Source organism: Bombus vancouverensis, chromosome 5 (genome assembly GCF_051014615.1).
Source record: "Bombus vancouverensis nearcticus chromosome 5, iyBomVanc1_principal, whole genome shotgun sequence".
Taxonomy (NCBI): Eukaryota; Metazoa; Arthropoda; class Insecta; order Hymenoptera; family Apidae; genus Bombus; species Bombus vancouverensis.
In genome coordinates this window covers 5645040-5663700 of record NC_134915.1, presented here as the reverse complement: position 1 = coordinate 5663700, position 18661 = coordinate 5645040, and the positions used below count along the sequence as shown (strand labels likewise).

Here is an 18661-nt window from a genome sequence, read left to right as displayed (position 1 = left end):
TTCTTTTTTTAATTTTAGGTAATCAAAAATGTTGAAGTTAAGTAAAGCGATAATACATAATTTAATCTCACTTGTGGTGACTATAGTGTTGCAATGTTTTAGTGCTTGTTTTAAAGTTGTTGACTAATTCTTCAACATATGCTGTAAATAAAAATTTCCAAATATAATATATTAACATTTTAGTCTTTTGGATAGATTTTTTCTCATTATAAATGTATTTCCAACACGATTTGCACGTGATGATTTCAATGATCTGTATGAATACGATTGCAATACCCTTTTTGGAAAATTTAATCATTTGTGGGTTCGATGTACTAATATTTAAATGATGACACTAATTTGTTCGGTACAATGTATGTAGTTCATAATGTGTAAAGCAAATGCACATTATTACACATAAAATATTATATCGCGCACTTTTGAAAGGACTTTAAATAGGTGTTTTATATTTCATTTAATTTATAGTAAACCGACCAAACATATTTAGAGGAAAACAGAAAAAATGATTCGTCGTTACATAATATGTGACCTTATCATATCAACCATGACTCGAGAAATCAATAAATTTTATTTGTTGTATCACTGTACTTACTTCTGATCGAGTACATATATCTCAATTTCGTCTGCAACAAGCTTTCTTTAAATGACGACATAGGAAAAGGCCGCCTCGTATCTCTTCACGTACTTAAATGACATCAATGAGACCTGCCATAAAAGAAATTTTGCTGCATTTATAAAAATTTGACGCATTTAAACTGACACATTTTTCTTATGTAACTAAATAGGTAACCTAATGTACATACGTAACATTGCAACATTCCTTTTTGAAGTTATTACGTTTATAATCTAATCCTACGGCGAGTTCTACTGACTATTGTCCATCTAACAAGACGAGGTAGCAAATAACAAAACGTTCACGTGTGGCTACCAATCGATTTTCACTTGTCGATATTCAGGGACGAACTGGTACCTTCATTCTATAGTTCTTTCTAGTAGGTAATTAACTCACATAAAAATATTTGCGAATAATTCTGATTCTGAAGGGAAAAATATTACAAAATCATCAAGTAAAGCACGTATGAAAAAAACATAAATAGCTTCAACAAAAGTACCTTCTTATTTTCTAATACACAAGGGTCTGGAACCTGTGAACCGATAGTATTCTACTCATGCGTCAACCACGTGCACTTATTTATATTTACTGCATCGTTTCGTTGGATCGACTATAGTTCTATTGCGTGATAACTTCCCTTTGCATCCGTCCAATACTATATGTCAGGTCAATATATAATGCAACCAATAATTGCTATCTGCAAGTCAGCTAACAACGCAATAATTACATCGAGGGAAGTTATTAACCGACACATTGGCACGAAGTACTACGCTGGCTAAGTATAATTTATTAAACTTCTCGTGGATACAAAACAATTGTATGCAGCTAACCTCTGTGATTATATAGATGCTTTTAAAGCAGTGTAATTGACTTCCAAGAATCTACTGTATATCGTTCTATCAGTTAAATTCCATGTATTTTATTCAATTCATAAAGCAAAGGAATGACACCAGAGAAAGTCATCTACATTACTTGGCTTAGCGTAGCCTTGTGTTTCTCTTGGCCACTTCCTGTCGGTAGCAGCAGGAATAAAGTCTTTGGTTTCAAAATTCTACAGGTAGCTACCGTTATTAGTGCCATTATGATGCTTCTACCTTTGATGTATTCGATTTATTTACATTTGGACGATATGGTCATTGTCTCTAAATCTTTCTCCGCGGTAACGAGTGTGAGTCAAATTGCTGTTCACACTTTCATATGTTTCATCAAGCACGACTCTTTTCAAGTAAGTTCTTATTCATTTTCTCTTAATATTCAATGTAAAAGAATACAACAACGCAGATACAGTTGCTCACAAGCGTATTCACACATTTGTACAAACTTTTTATGAATATATTATGTCTGTTATACAAAACATTTTGTGTATTGTGATTATATTGGTACAGTTCGAAACAAACTTAAAACAATAATATTACAATTACAAGATATTTAGTGCGGTTATTTCACAAAGATCTTAAACGCATTTAACCGTTATGTTAATAAAGTTCACTATTCAATAGGATTATATTGAATACTAACTATACTGTTATAATGAATATTCATGCTGTATATTAATTTATTGCTTAATATACATTTATGATAAATACGTTGTAATATCTATATCTATTTCCAGATTAGTTTCAAATTTTATCTATATAATCATGATAGTAGAAGCTAATAGTACCGGATGGTAGTGCTAATTAAATTACAAAATGTTTTATATAACATAGATAGTACATAAATATTATACACATACATAAAACGTGACCATAAAAAGTGAAATAACTTTTTACCTACTTCACACAAAAAAGTTATAAATAGAGTAAATTTAATTATTGAATTATTAGAAGGAAATTAATGTATTAGATCTTCTTTGACTATTTGCATTGTTTTTCCAATATTGACTTTTGTATGCATTGTTATTCGACGAACAACAATGTTTTTATAAAACAACTTTTTAATTTTTAAATTATCACCAAAAGATTTCCTTCGTAACAGCAAATAATCTCTCAAAGCAATAGCACTGGAAACCTGTTAAAAAGATATACAGATTTAAAACGCTCACTCCTTTCTGATGTATTCTGTAGGTTACGAATATACGTATTTTCATTATTTTTCTTAAGATATTAACAATTATAACTTAATCTTTATTACATTTTATTCTACATCATTATAGTCTGATTTGTCACAGTTTTTATATTTCAAAAGTATTATTCATATAACTTTTACTCCTATATTATAGACACTGATGCGCCCTAAAATCCTTCGAAACGCTCCGAACGCAAAGCGAAAAATTCGAATCACTTCGAATATGATTCGACATCAGTTTAAAACACTTTGATATCTGATAAATGTAAATCTTGAGCTTTCATAAGCCTTGAGTTTCCAAAATTTCATAAATTTTGGAAATTTCGAAGCACTTTATAAAATGTAAAACTATAAACAATAAGCGGTGCTAAACAATAATCTAACTATTAATTTTAAACAATCCAACTATTATAATATAACTATAAACAATAATCAATACTTTTATATACTATAAAGTATACAAGGTTATCCACTCAACTCGGAATCTGCGCTCGTGCAACCATTAAGAACGGCAACAGTGTAATATATACTCTTGGTATTACAATCAAATGTCGCTCTTCATTTATAAACTATTGTTCGAAATATAATTAGGTGGGATCACACAACGGCTTGATTGACGCCGAAAAACTTCAAATTTGATATCACAATAAGGAAAAAACGATCACTGAGAAAGCGAGGTCCTCGTGTTTATCCGACGAATTTTGTGCGCTCCCGAGAATCGAAGTAAGGAAGCGCACCTGATTCTATTCTCACATATAGGTCGATTTTTTCTTTTTAATTCCAATCATTTTTAAAATTTGTTATTAAAAATTGCATTCAACTGCCGGAGTTATTAACAAAGTACAATGAAATTATTCGCACTCCTACAAACATTAAGGCCCTTTTCCTATCTCGTTCAGTAATTTCCATTTTCAACGTATTAACATATTCACGCCGGCACTGCTATTTATGTTTCTCGTCGTGGAGCGGCGCTCATATTCATGCTTTACTTCCTCTGGCGGCGCTACTATTGTTTATTCAAACATTGTACTTATTTTGTTAAGATAAGACTCGCAAAATAAAACGCCGTGTTTTTTCTTCAATTAATATGCGTTAAATTTCCATTATTTAAATTTTCAACTGTATGGAAATTTTGTCTAGTTACTGAATAAACTATATTTTTCGTGGTATGCAGCGTCTGATGGAACATTCAGGTGTGAGCCACCGGTGGTATGCGCCGGCGTGATTTTTTTGTAGAAATTCGCTGTTACTACCTCATTTATTTACCAAATGTCCAGCTGGACAAATTGTAAAGTACAAATTAAATAATAAAAAAAACTACCTGATTTTGGATCGTTCTGCTGTGAATACATGGAATGAAAGAATAAGGAACGAGGAAACTAATTAAGGTACGATAAGGCACTTCACAGAATTCATATTTAGACAAATCAATTTTAAAAAGTAAAAATACACAACTCTCGCACTACAATGGTTGTTTATGTTAGAAGTGAAACTGATCGCTCGAAGCAGTTGCCGATGTAACTTGCCTGGCGGTGACGCAATTATCCATAAATCGCCAAAATAAAGAGAATAAAGTTTTTACATTGTTTATTTTATTGTTATAAGATTGTTTTAGTTAAATTGTTGAAATTCTTACAATCTAGATGATATTGAACATGGCACACCCTCGAAAGACGGACGGTTCGATCAACAGCACGGGAGACGATATTTATGTTCGTTCGGACACAATATTTTGAGATTACATTGAATACTGATGTTGATGAACTGATGAGTTCTATCATTTGCCGACAAGTCCGAACACAGTTCTGCCCGAGCAGTCGAGCTAGGCGGACGTAAAATATAGTGCCTCCGACATTGTGCGACAAAAGTAGAGCAACAGAACCAATCAAGGATGGAAAAAATACCATCAATAAGAATACTAAACAAAGGAGAAACATACACTATAAACAGGGCAGTAGACCAACAGAGCCCAATTAAAACAACAAGTGAAGTACAGGACTGCTCAAATACAAAAGAAATAGAAATGGAAATAATACAAGAAGACGACGTAAAGAGCAATACCAACAAGGATCTACCACAACATAACGAAAGCTGGAAGACTATAACTCCCAGAAAAAAAGGAAAAATAAACTCAAACACAAACGATAGGAGGACCACAGAAACAGAAAGACAACAATGGCTACAAGAAATTCCTACACAAAGCTCCTTCAGCTCACTGACAGAAGAGATGGACACAGACCCTACAGAAAAACCAAGAACACACACTCCTAAGCCACCGCCAATCCACATAGACGCAAAAATAATAGACTCCCTCATTGACCTGCTAAACAGCACGGCAGGAAAAGAAAACTACACTATCAAACAGCTCAAACTGGAACAGGTAAAAGTACAAACTAATACCCCAGAAACCTACAGAAAAGTAACTAAAGCGCTAAAGGAAAGAAACGCTGGGTATCACACTTACCAACCCAAATCCGACAAGAGCTACGAAGCAGTAATCAGAGGTCTACACCCAAAAACAAATACAAACAAAATATGCGAGGAATTGGCCAAGATCGGACACCAGGTAAGAACGATCAACAATATAACCAGATTTGACACTAAGCAACCACTACCGCTATTCCTAATAGAGCTAGAACCGAAAAGCAACAACAACGAAATATTTGAAATTAAAAAAATCTCAAACACAATAATCACAGTCGAACCACGCAGACATAAAAGAGACATACTACAATGCATGCGGTGTCAACAATACGGACACACAAAAAACTACTGCAACAGAAACCCGGCGTGCGTCAAATGCGCAGGGAAGCACCTAACAGTGAACTGCCCACACACGGGAAAAATAAACGACGTAAAATGACACAATTGCGGTGGAAATCACCCAGCCAGCTACAAAGGCTGCGTAGTCAGAAAACAACTACAAAGCAAACTTTTCCCGCCGATTCGAAACAGGACACACAACAATTTCCGCACGCAATATGACAACGCAGAATCTACGTCAACACCAAAAACGCAGCACGCAAGGAACAATAACCACACTAACACCAACACCGCTAGAAACCGAAGCTACGCGCAAGTAGTCAACCGGTCGTCACCCTTGGATAATCAAGAACAGAACAACCACAGCAACGACGCTATAGAAATCAAAGAGTTAATAAAACATTCCATAAAAAACAACGAAATACTCACAAAAATGATAAGCGACCAAAACGAACTCCTCAGACAGCAAACACAATAAATAACAGTCAAATACAATTACTTACTAACATGATGAGCAAAAAATAAAAATAGACACGCTTAAAATAGCAGCCTGAAACTCTAACGGCCTACAACAAAGGACCCTAGAAACTAAAACATTCCTGTATAGCAATAATATCGATATACTACTCGTCTCAGAAACACACCTCACAATAAAAAGCTACATAAAAATATCGCACTACACCATATATGACACCAAACATCCTTCAGGAAAAGCACACGGAGGGACCGCAGTAGTAATAAAAAACGACATTAAACATCACCTACACAGCCAGGTCAGTAAGGAACATATACAAGCAACCACCGTTACCGTACAGACTAACAGCAACCAACTGCAGTTGTCAGCAGTATACGTACCGCCGCGACACAAAATCACAACGTAAATGTGGGAAGACTACTTCCGACACTTTGGTGACAAATAGGGTATATTGCAGCGGGAGACTATAACTCAAAGCACACATTATGGGGATCAAGAATCACCACACCTCGAGGCATAACATTGGAAAAATACATTAGAAATAATAAGCTCAATATATTATCCACAGGAAGACGGACATACTGGCCGACAGACCCGAGCAAAATGCCTGACCTGCTAGACTTTGCAGTTACAAAGGGACTAAACGCAAATAAACTAAACATAGCACCCAGCCTCGAGCTTACCTCCGACCATACGCCGTTAATAACTACATACAGAAACAAACCAATACTTTACAGCAACACAGAGAAGCTACGCAATAGAACCACCAAATGGCAAATATTCAAAGAAATAGTAGAGAGCAAAATCAGCTGCAACATTCCACTGAAAACACCTGAACTGTTAGAATTTAATCTTAGAATTAGGATTAATATTCTGTGGAAGACGCAATGTTTATGTTGAAATAATATAATGTGATATTTATTAAACAATTATTTCGAGAGTTATAAATGTGCGTTCTGGAATGTAGACAGTTGGCTAGTTATTCACAGACTAACTGCCTTAGTGACCTGTGGCGCTTGTAAAGATTTTGAACCCCCGCTATCTATAATGAGTGTGACCTGAGTAGATGTCTGTGTAACGTCACGTGCCATGCAACTTTTTAGCAGCTTCTCGATACAAAGCGTTACGCTGTCAAGGCGCGACACCGACGTGCCCAATGTTCCATCCATATCCTTATGTTTCTTCCGCCGAGTTCTCGGAAGAGCATGCACGTGTCACAGACGAAATTCGAGCAACTGTATATAACAAACCGAAATTCCGAACGCCTTATCGCGTGTGACCGTCCGGTCAGCACCCGTTCTCAGCCGCCTGAGTGGCATTCGATCACTCCAGCCGTTCTCCGAATATTACACTAAGTATAAACAAAACCTTCTCCCACTCCAACGAATGGAAGAATATAAATGCTCCCTTCAAAATCATCCAGTCAGTCTAATAAAAAAATTCTTAACTAATCCAAGTATCGAAAGTGTATCATCGCGAACCGAAAAAATTGTATAAATTGAGTAAAAAATAAAAAGAACTTAATCTCCTCTTCGGAAATTAACAAGTTCCTTATTTTTACCTTAATTTTACACGACATTTTTGGCGATCCGTGCCAGGATCTATTCACTTCAGTGCAAACGAAATTACGATTTCGGCGTACGTGCATCATTGAAGATCGAAGGATCAACGGACCCAGTGCGAATCTTTGCTACTACGAGGCCCTGCAGCAACTTTCAACGTTCCATTACGGTGAAACTAGACGAGAGGACTACGGTCAGCGCAGAGCAAGCCTACGAATAAGATTCGGAATCTAAAACCAACCAGAGAGGAAACATCCCTGAGACTCCTCAACGGTCATAGCTACTACGGTAAGCTGAAAAATCTGGATTCATTTTCACGATACCGTGTGAGAAAACCCAGTTTCTCAAGCGCTTCGAGTCCAAATAGCAACAGTAGTTCAGACTCAATAAGCTCAATTAGAATCATGCCCTCATCACGAAAAGACAAAGTCGAAACTATTGAAACCGTTTCTACAAACGGAGGTACGGACAATTCGATTCGTGCCATACTCGACGTAATTCAAAAACAAATTGAAATTCTTGCGCAACGTGTAGAAGAGACACAACGGACGGCCGACAGTGAAAATAAGAAGCGTGCAGCGGAAATAGAACTATTAGGCAAAAATATCTCTAAAATAAAAATAGGACGCGACGCTACTACAGAACTAGGCTCCCTTATTACTATGGACGAATCTGTTGCCGCGAGAGATAGAACTTCCCCACCATGCGTTCCAATTCGAACAGAAGAAGACAACCATCCCTCTTACGAAGACCGTCCACCGCAATTCGCCTCTCCGAGCTTACGGGCCAAAGACGCGATAGTATGTATTCCGCAATTAAACGGCGAAGACAATATCGGAGTAGAAGAATTCATACGCGAAGTACGCGAATTACGAGCCATGTGTAGCGAACCCACGCTACCATTAAAAATGATCAAAATCGGGAAAATCACGGGTAAAGCCGCAATGGCCATCTGCAATATACCGATATACGAATACGGACACCTGTACGATGCCCTAAGACGAAACGTAGCCACCCAAGACTCTGTTAGAGAACATCAAGACCAGCTACGCGAAACGAGACAGCGTCACGACGAAAGTGTGCAAAGTTATATCATCAGGTTCCGCAGAGGGCTCAATAAGTTACAATACAGTATAACGAACGAATACCGTGACGAAATTACTAGACGAGCTATGAACGACAGGATTTTAAAAGATTCCGTGATCGATTTTATCCGAGGCCTGAAAGGCGAAATAGGACAATTACTACTCGCCAATCCACCATACAATATCCTTGAAGCCGAAAAGAAAGCCACTGACATCGAGCGATTCTTCAGGGAAGATCGAAATCGACGACTAAAACCAATAGAACGATTACGACTTCCTGAGCAGCAAAGACTAACAACCAATAATCCTAATCCGATCACTAAAAAACCAACTCCAACACCCTATCCAATGCCAAGAAGCTTCCGACAAACCGAACAAATACCACCTGCCCAAAGGACACAATTAAAATGCTTCAAATGCAACCAAATCGGACATGTCTCCAGTCAATGTAAAAATTTTCGAACACCAGCCAATTTCCGAGACCACCAGCAGTCCACAATCTCGAGACACACAAGGAAGAAATAGAGGAACCAATAGACCAGACCTACGAATTAACGCCACAACAGGAAGACTACCCACAGTACTTTTACGATCCGACGGACAGCGACATAAATTCCTCATTGACAGCGGAGCAGGAATTAATATACTCAAGCGAAGATGCGTATTACGACCAAGAATAACAAAAGAACGGAAATTCTCGATGGGACACTCTAAATTTAAAACCAACGAACACGCTTTGATAAAACTATTTGGCAAAATTCTAGAATTTTTTGTGGTAGAAGACAACTTTCCAATTATAGAAGACGGCATACTCGGTTTGCCAGCCCTATCTAAATTCAAATTTGAACTCTCGAATCAACAATTAAAACTTGACAATAATATACTTTTATTGCAACAGGAAAACGACGTACCTCCAAAACAAGCAGTGTCAAAAACAGTCTACCTGGAAGGAAAACCGACAACGATATGCTTTATCAATGGTGGTGAGTGCCCAGCCAAAATGACTAATTTTATCGAAAATTCAAATACGTATGATCAAGTCTCCACGTTTAAAGATTTAGTTAGACTTTCGCATATAGAGAAAACCCTCCGTGAACCAATCGAAAAGATATTGCTGTTCTACCTTGACGTATTCAATCTAGAGACCGACTTATTACCATGCACTAATCTTGCTAAACACACAATAACGTTAAAAGAAAATAAAATCATTAACACAAAATCTTACCGACCGCCTGAATGCCATAAAGAAGAAATCAAACGACAAATGGACGAAATGCTACAAAAGAACGTTATAGAACCATCTGATTCTCCTTACAATTCACCAGTCTGGGTAGTACCAAAAAAGGCAGACGCCTCAGGGAAACAGAAATGGCGAATTGTAATAGACTTCAGAAAAATAAACGAACTAACTGACCAGGACGCATATCCATTACCTGACATAGACGACATACTATCCCAACTAGGCAACGCAAAATTCTTCTCAGCCCTCGATTTATCCTCCGGATTCCACCAAATCCCATTGGACATAGACTCTAAAAAGTACACAGCATTCTCCACACCACAAGGACACTATCATTACAATAGGATGCCATTCGGTTTAAAGAATGCACCTGCAACATTTCAACGCATGATGGATACCGCGCTAAGAGGACTCATAAATAAACGTTGCTTCGTATATTTAGACGACATTATAATATTCGGACAGTCGATTGAAGAGCACAATAGCAACCTTGCGATAGTATTGCAACGCCTACGCGAACTCGGACTCAAAATACAGCCGGACAAATGCGAATTTCTCAAACCAGAATTAGAATATCTTGGACATATAGTAACCGCCGAAGGTGTAAAGCCAAATCCCAAAAAATTAGAAGCCGTTAGCAATTTCAAACAGCCACGTAATCCCACAGACATCAAATCGTTCTTAGGACTAGCAGGTTATTACCGTAAGTTCATCAGAAACTTTTCTAAGATCGCGAAACCATTGACCGAACTTACAAAAAAGGAGACACCATTTCATTGGACAGATAAAACCCAGGAAGCATTCCAGACATTAAAAAACAAACTCTGTTCATCACCCGTACTAAAATTCCCAGACTTTGCGAAACCATTCACATTAACGACTGACGCCAGTAACGAAGGTATAGGTGCAATCTTATCACAGGACGGACATTCATGTTGTTATATCTCGCGAACTCTAAACCCACCGGAACGAAATTATTCCACTACAGAAAAAGAACTTTTAGCAATAGTATGGGCCGTGAAACGCCTCCGACAATATCTGTTAGGACGGAAATTCCTCATCCGAACCGATCACCAAGCACTAAAATGGTTAGAGAATTGCAAAGACCCCTCATCACGCTTGATGAGATGGCGATTAAAACTAGAAGAATACGAACACGACATAGAATACACGAAAGGAAAAGATAATACTGCAGCCGACGCACTATCTAGAATACATGTTCTGACCAGACGACGCGAAAATTTGAACATAGAACTCGATAAAAAATATCACGATTGGGAAAAATCTACCGACGCGTTACCCAAAATTCTCAAAATGACTCCGAACCGTAAATCTTTCTATCAATTATCCAAAACAGAGCTAGGAAATTACGACAGAATCGAATGGTTAACCAAACTAAACGAAATTATTCATACAACGAGAAGATAGGTATAGGCGACGACAGTTTCACAGAAACCGAGAAGAACGCGATCAAACAAATTTTACTATTCCTGAACGACACCGTAAAAGAATTAAATTTTGCATGGGAACCAATTCAAACATATAGCGACGAAGAAATAGACGAATTATTGAAAGAAAATCACGATTTAGTAGGACACCCCGGTATACAAAAGACATACGATCGCATTCGTGAACGGCACGGAGTACCAGATTTGATGAAACGTATACAACAACATATAGAATCATGCGACACCTGTCAAACATCTAAAACTACACGTATCAGACCGCGCGAAGAACCTTGTATCACCGACACACCCCTCGAACCAAACGATAAAATTGCTATGGACTTATTAGGCCCACTGAAAAAGACGAAAAAAGGCGATCAGTACATTCTATCCATACATGACGAATTGACAAAATACTTAATACTCGTACCACTAAAAACTCAGCAAACGGAAACAATTTGGAACGCACTCTTGAATCATTACATTTACATCTTTTCCGCTCCAAAAAAGATATTAACTGACCGCGGACAGAATTTTATATCTAGTTTAATGCAACAGTACGAAGACGCGTTCAAAATCAAACATATCAAAACGACATCCTTCCACCCACAAAGTAACGGATCGTTAGAACGGACACACGCAGTAATAACAGACATGTTAAAATCGATACAGCGAAATTCGGATGAAGAATGGGACGATCAACTTAACTTTGTATGCCTTGCATATAACACAATGATACACGACTCTACTGGTTACACGCCATTCGAACTCACATTCGGACACCAAGCCAATCTTCCCTCCACAATATCCAAGAATCCCCAACGCACATACGCAGACGAAGTCACGTTCCGCAAAAAGGAATGGGACTCTAGACTCCGACACGCTCGCGAAACATTGATCAAAAGTAAACAGCGATATCAGCGCGATCAAAAACGTAAAATTATAAAACCTCAATCAGTTTTCAAAGAAGGAGACTCTGTTTTAATACATAACGATCATAAAAGGCATAAACTTGATGTGGAATGGTTAGGACCGTACACGATTGATAAAGTATGTACTCCATACTATCTGATTCAAGACAAAAAGATACACGGTAATCGTTTAAAACCTTACTTTCCAGGTCGACGCTCCTCTTTGCCGGAATAGTATCCGCGCAAATAAATATTACACCATTAGAAGGAAACTCTGTATTCGTAGAAAACGTAGGAAAAGGATATTTATACAGCGACACTGCCAATGTAATAGTAGGATTAGACACTAGCGACATATACGAACAGATAAGCGCAATAGAATCATATAAATTAACGATAGACTCACGTGCAATCAGCAAACAATACGTCGAAGAGTTAGGCGGATTACAAAATCGCATCAATAACCTAAAACAACTCGCAAAACACTTGAAAGCGTTAACACATACCCGGAGCACACGAGGTTTGCTTAACATCATAGGTTCCGTATCGAAAAGTCTGTTCGGGACTCTCGACGATGATGATCTTACGCTCATAAACAAAAATATGGACAAACTATTCGATGATAATAATAAAATCAAGACCATAATAGCTAATCAAACAGCACTTATTAGAAAAATTGTAAACTCAGAAAACCTAAACCACTTAGAGAGATCATATAGTGATATATTAAAATTACAACAGCAGGCAAATATCGATAGATCTATGCTTAAGATGATCATGAAAGTCGACACCGCGATGCAAACTTTACACTTCTAATTAGATGAAATACTTAACGTCATGATATTAGGCAAACAAGGAATAATTAGTCCACAAATACTTGACCCCAATGAATTCATAGAAAATTACGCCAAGGCAATAGGTAGCCAGATGTACAACACCGCGATTTCTGCCAAAACCGAACATTTTCAATTCATACTCGACATCAGTGATCTTAAAATCTTCACAATAGATGACAAAATATTTTTCAAAATCATAGTACCTTTAGTCTCTAACACAGAATGGAACATATTACAAGTATATCCTATCCCGAGTAAAAGAAATGGAGTATTTTTGGCTCCAGTAGTCGAACATCAGATATATTTAACTTCAGGTCTTTCATTTATAAACGCTGATATCGAGTATTTCAACAAACTTTGTAAGAATCGAGCCGGAACCACTATATGCAAACAAACACTACCAATCCATGACAGAAATTCAAAAACCGATTGTCGCAGCGAAATAATAAATTTCAAACCACACATTGAACATTGTCGAATAACTGTACTTAAGATTGAAGACATTAGCTTTATACCGCTCAAAACTAGCAACTGTTACATTGCGATACCAGCAAATCCGATAGAAATAGACACAATTTGCCAAACGAAACATACCTTACAAAAACTTGACAAGCCTTCCATCATAAGAGCTAACACTTCTTGCGATATATTGTACAAAGACGAACACATGCGTATAGGCGAAACAAAAAACGAAGTCATATACGAAATCAAAACAAAAACCCTAGCGCTCAAAACAAACGATAGTTTCACTCATCTATTAGATAAACTCGAGCAAGCACCGAAAATAATAGATAATTTACAAGGCTATAAAACAACGATCGATAAAATAGGCGACGAGATAGAAACTCTTAATTTCGAACACAGAATTAAAAATATACAGTATTGGGGACTGACCACGCTCCAGATATTAGGGTACATAGCATTAGGCATACTAGGTATATATGGATTAAACAAAATAGGGGTATTCAAATGCATCAGGAAATGTATACCGAACAAATTATGTATCAATTTATTTTGCTGCCGAAATGAAACTGTAATCAACAGCCACAATGCGACAGCCCCACCAGTACCACTCACCCTGGGCTCAACACCCAACATCTATATTCCAACCAACACATACCACTCAGATGGAGAGGAGGAATCAGCTGTAATTTTCAAGCCACGTCAAGTCCGATTCCACAAAAGTCTTCTGAAGAAAACTTGAGGGATCAAGTTCAATCTAAGAAGGGGGGAATGTCACAGACGAAATTCGAGCAACTGTATATAACAAACCGAAATTCCGAACGCCTTATCGCGTGTGACCGTCCGGTCAGCACCCGTTCTCAGCCGCCTGAGTGGCATTCGATCACTCCAGCCGTTCTCCGAATTTTACACTAAGTATAAACAAAACCTTCTCCCACTCCAACGAATGGAAGAATATAAATGCTCCCTTCAAAATCATCCAGTCAGTCTAATAAAAAAATTCTTAACTAATCCAAGTATCGAAAGTGTATCATCGCGAACCGAAAAAATTGTATAAATTGAGTAAAAAATAAAAAGAACTTAATCTCCTTTTCGGAAATTAACAAGTTCCTTATTTTTACCTTAATTTTACACGACACACGCGCCAGCCGCCGCGGTACATCTAACGAACGTACGCTAGTGGGGATGGCGCTGGGCAACGAATGGAAGAATCTGTACGATCAAACACTCTATCCGCATGCGACTGATATCGTTGTATTCCAACACCCTTCCTCAACGATATTAGTCGCTTGATCATTGATTCTGCAAATTGCACTTCTGTAACAGAAAATTCAATTTAGTTGCACTTAGAGGTTTAGTTAGTAAATCAGCTATCATTTGATCAGTAGGACAATATTTTAACTCAATAATTTTCTTCTGCCGTAATTGTCTCACGAAATGATATCTAGTCTCTATATGCTTTGTTCTGTTGCTAAACCTATTATTTGTGGCTATTTGGATGCAGCTTTGATTATCATCGTAAAGAATTAAATTTAGTGAATCTTTGCCCAGAAGATCCCTTAAGATATAACTTATCCACATTCCTTCTTGACAGGCTTCACTCAGTGCGATGTATTCTGCCTCAGTTGATGATAATGCAACACATGATTGTTTGCGGCACGTCCAGCTTATGCATCCTCCATATAGTAGGTAGACGTAGCCGCTGTGAGATTTCCTCTCGACGCTGTATCCAGCCCAATCAGCATCAGCGTATCCTTCGATTGATTCGTTGTTGAATTCTCCACCGAGCTTTAACTTGAGATCCTTAGTACCCATCAAGTATCTCTTAGCTTCTGTCCAGTCAGATTGCGTTGGGTTCTTATTAAACTGACTAAGTATCGTGACACTAGCCGATATATCGGGTCGTGAGATAGTTGCTATGTACAGCAAGGCTCCGATAAGTTGCTGATACTGTTCCATTTTTTCCATTGGTTCGTCGTCACGTCGAGCTTTCATATAACCCGGGTCCAGTGGTATTTTAGAAAAACGCGCGTTATCAAGTCCTACACTAGATGCAACCTTTTCTATGTAGTTTGACTGATGGATGTAGTAAATACCTTCATTTCTCTCTACTTGAACCCCTAAGTAATGGTGTAGAGCTCCTAGATCTGTTATCGGGAAGCGATTCTTAAGACTCTTGGCTATTTCTCCTATCTTCTCATTTGTTTTCGCCGCAATGAGAATGACGTCAACGTACACAATGAGGTAAATTGAGCCTTCGCCTCTAACTAGAATGTACAGACACGGATCCACCTCGCTTTGATTAAAACCAAGTTCGACTAATGTCTCCTGTAGCTGCTCATTCCACACTCGAGCAGCTTGCTTCAGCCCATATATACTTTTGTTCAGTTTACATGCATATCTGCGGTCTTCGATCTCGTATCCTTCATGTAAACCGTTTCCTTTAGATAACCGTTTAAGAATGCCGTCTTTGCGTCATAGTGCTTAACCATAAGGAGTTTCTTACCTGCTATTGCCAGTAGGATTCTGAATGTAGTGTGCCTTACCACTGGCGCGAACACCTCGTCGTAGTCCTTACCGAATTTTTGTGAAAAACCTTTTGCTACCAACCTTGCCTTATATTTCACAATTTTCCCTTCGGTGTTTCTCTTTATCTTGTAGACCCATTTGCATCCAATAATCTTTCGCTCTTTAGGTGGAATCATGAGGTCCCAAGTCTTGTTATTCTTCAGCGAATCCATTTCCTCATCCATCGCCTTTATCCACAGTTCTGCATCTGGCCTTGATAGTGCCTCCTTTCGATCCTTTGGCTCTTCTAGGCTAACTGTCATGTTTAGTGCTCCCATGTACCTATCAGGAGGAATTCCTTTATTTAGTCTTTTTGATCGTCTTGGCTCTGAACCTTGAATATCTTCGGATTCATCTTTGGGTCCTTTTTCTTCAATAATTTCCTTATTGTTATCTCCTGTTTTATTTGCTGTACCTTCAGTAACGGTCTGTTCTTCAAAAATAATTTCTTCTGTCCCGGGTTCCTTATGAGTTTCAAGAAAGATCACATTACGGCTTATCTTTACTCTATCTGTAGCTGTATCGAGTAGTCTGTATGCCTTCGATTCTTCCGAATATCCGACAAACCTTAATTCTTCTGCTTTCTCGTCTAATTTTCTTCGACACTCTTGAGGTATATGTGCATATGCCATAGTACCAAAAGGACGAAGATTTTTGACGTCAGGTAGCTTAGAATACCATAATTCATACGGCGTCTTACCTGTGTGTTTTGTGGATAGGACATTTTGCAGGCAGTTGGCTGTGTGTATTGCCTCACCCCAGTACTTCTTGTCCATGTCGGCGTCAATAAGCATACATTTAGCCATTTCTATTAGAGAGCGATTCTTCCTTTCAGCGACTCCATTTTGCTGCGGTGAGTATCCTGCTGTATATTGAATCTTTATACCTTCATTATGCAGGTAATTCCTCAGGTTGTTGTTGACGTATTCCCTTCCTCGATCTGATCTTATTGCTTTAGGTACCTTATTTAATTGATTTTTCATCGATTGCACAAATTCTTTAATATATTTCGTGGTTTCATGTTTTGTTTCCATCAGATATATTTTTGTGAATCTACTGAAATCGTCAATTATGGTTAAAGCATACCGTTTCTTACCTGGAGTTGCAGTCTGCATTGGGCCACAAACATCTGTATGTATGAGATCCAGAATACTATTCGTCCTTGTCGTTGATTCTTTAGGGAAAGGTTTTTTCGTCATTCTCCCTTTTATACAGCACTTGCAAATTTCACTTATTCCGCAGTCCTTTATCTTTATCCCGGTCGCAAGGCCATTTTCTAATTGCTTTATCGCGTTTATGTTTCTATGCCCGAAACGCTTATGCCAGGTATGTTGACAGTTTTCGTTGTGTTCCTTTTCTTTCGTTGTACATGCGCTTTCGATGGTCGGCAGTAGATATGAATTGCTTGAGGCTTTAGCGAATATTTCCACTACTCCATCTTTTACAATACGACAACCGTCATTCTCGAAGCTTACTTTATAGCCGTCACCCGTTAGTTTTTTCACCGAGAGTAGGTTTGAGCTTAGCTCAGGTATGTACAACACATTGTCAATATGCATGTTTGTTGTCTTACCGTTACTTGGGTGCTTTATTATACCTGATCCTTTGCCCTTTATTTGGACTGCCCTAACTTCGTCTGCTAGTAGTACAAAACCCTTTTCATCTGGATTGAAGCTGCTGAAAAAGTTTCTGTCTGCCGTCATGTGGCTCGTGGCCCCTGAGTCAATAATCCATGCATGCGTACGTCTTGTATCTTTATCACTCATTCCGAGGCAAAGTTCTTGGGAAATTTTCTCAGATGCTCTATGTTCTGTACTCACGAAAGCTTGCTGTTCTTCATCGGATCTATATTCCATTACCTTATTCACTTTATCCTTCTTTGTTTTCCATGTGGCGTATTTACGGCAATCCTTCTTCATGCGCCCGGGTTTTTTACAAAAGAAACATTTCATATTATTACTTCTACCATCACTTACTTTCATTACCGTCTCATTTTGGTCTGTTGTCCATCCTGAACCCCTGCGCCGCTCATATTCGTCGATGAGCTTTCCTTTGATGAATTCCATAGTGAGATCTGATTCCGGTCTACTTTCCAGGCTGCTAATTAGGGGACTGTATGACTCTGGTAGACTACGTAGAATCATTGCTACCGATATCTCCTCATCCAAGGGTTTTCCTAATGCTGTTAGCCGATCGAACATGTTCAACATTTCTGTTAAGTGATCTTCCAAATTTCCGCCGTCAGCTAAGTTCATTCGACATATATCCTTGAGCAGAAATACTTTATTCGATAATGATGCTTTTTGATGATAGTTCTTCAGGGCCTCCCATGCTTGCTTCGCCGATCTTGCGCCCCGAATGTGAATAAGCTGACTATCCTCGACAAGTAACCCTATTGTCGCACGAGCCTGATCGTCTTTATCTAGCCAATTTTGATCCATCTTGTCGGGCGCTGGAGTTGGATCTCTGATCACTGTCCAAACTTTATCTACAATACAATACAATAACAATTCGAGTTTATCTCTCCACGTCTCGTAATTGCTGCCGTTAAGTCTTTGAATCTCGAAACGTGCACTACTTGCCATTGTTATTTTGCTTTAATCCGCACTTATACACTTATACACTTATATCTCA

General features: G+C 38.2%; 1 protein-coding gene across 1 annotated transcript in view; it reads left to right on the top strand.

Moving 5' to 3' along the window:
• The first annotated feature begins 1556 nt into the window (after positions 1-1556).
• The window catches only part of LOC117162191 (uncharacterized), a 44544-nt gene continuing 27439 nt past the window's right edge, over positions 1557-18661 (top strand). Inside the window, exon 1 of the mRNA XM_076618677.1 lies at positions 1557-1838. Coding sequence (XP_076474792.1) covers positions 1557-1838 — 282 coding nt within the window. The remainder of the gene's footprint in view (positions 1839-18661) is intronic.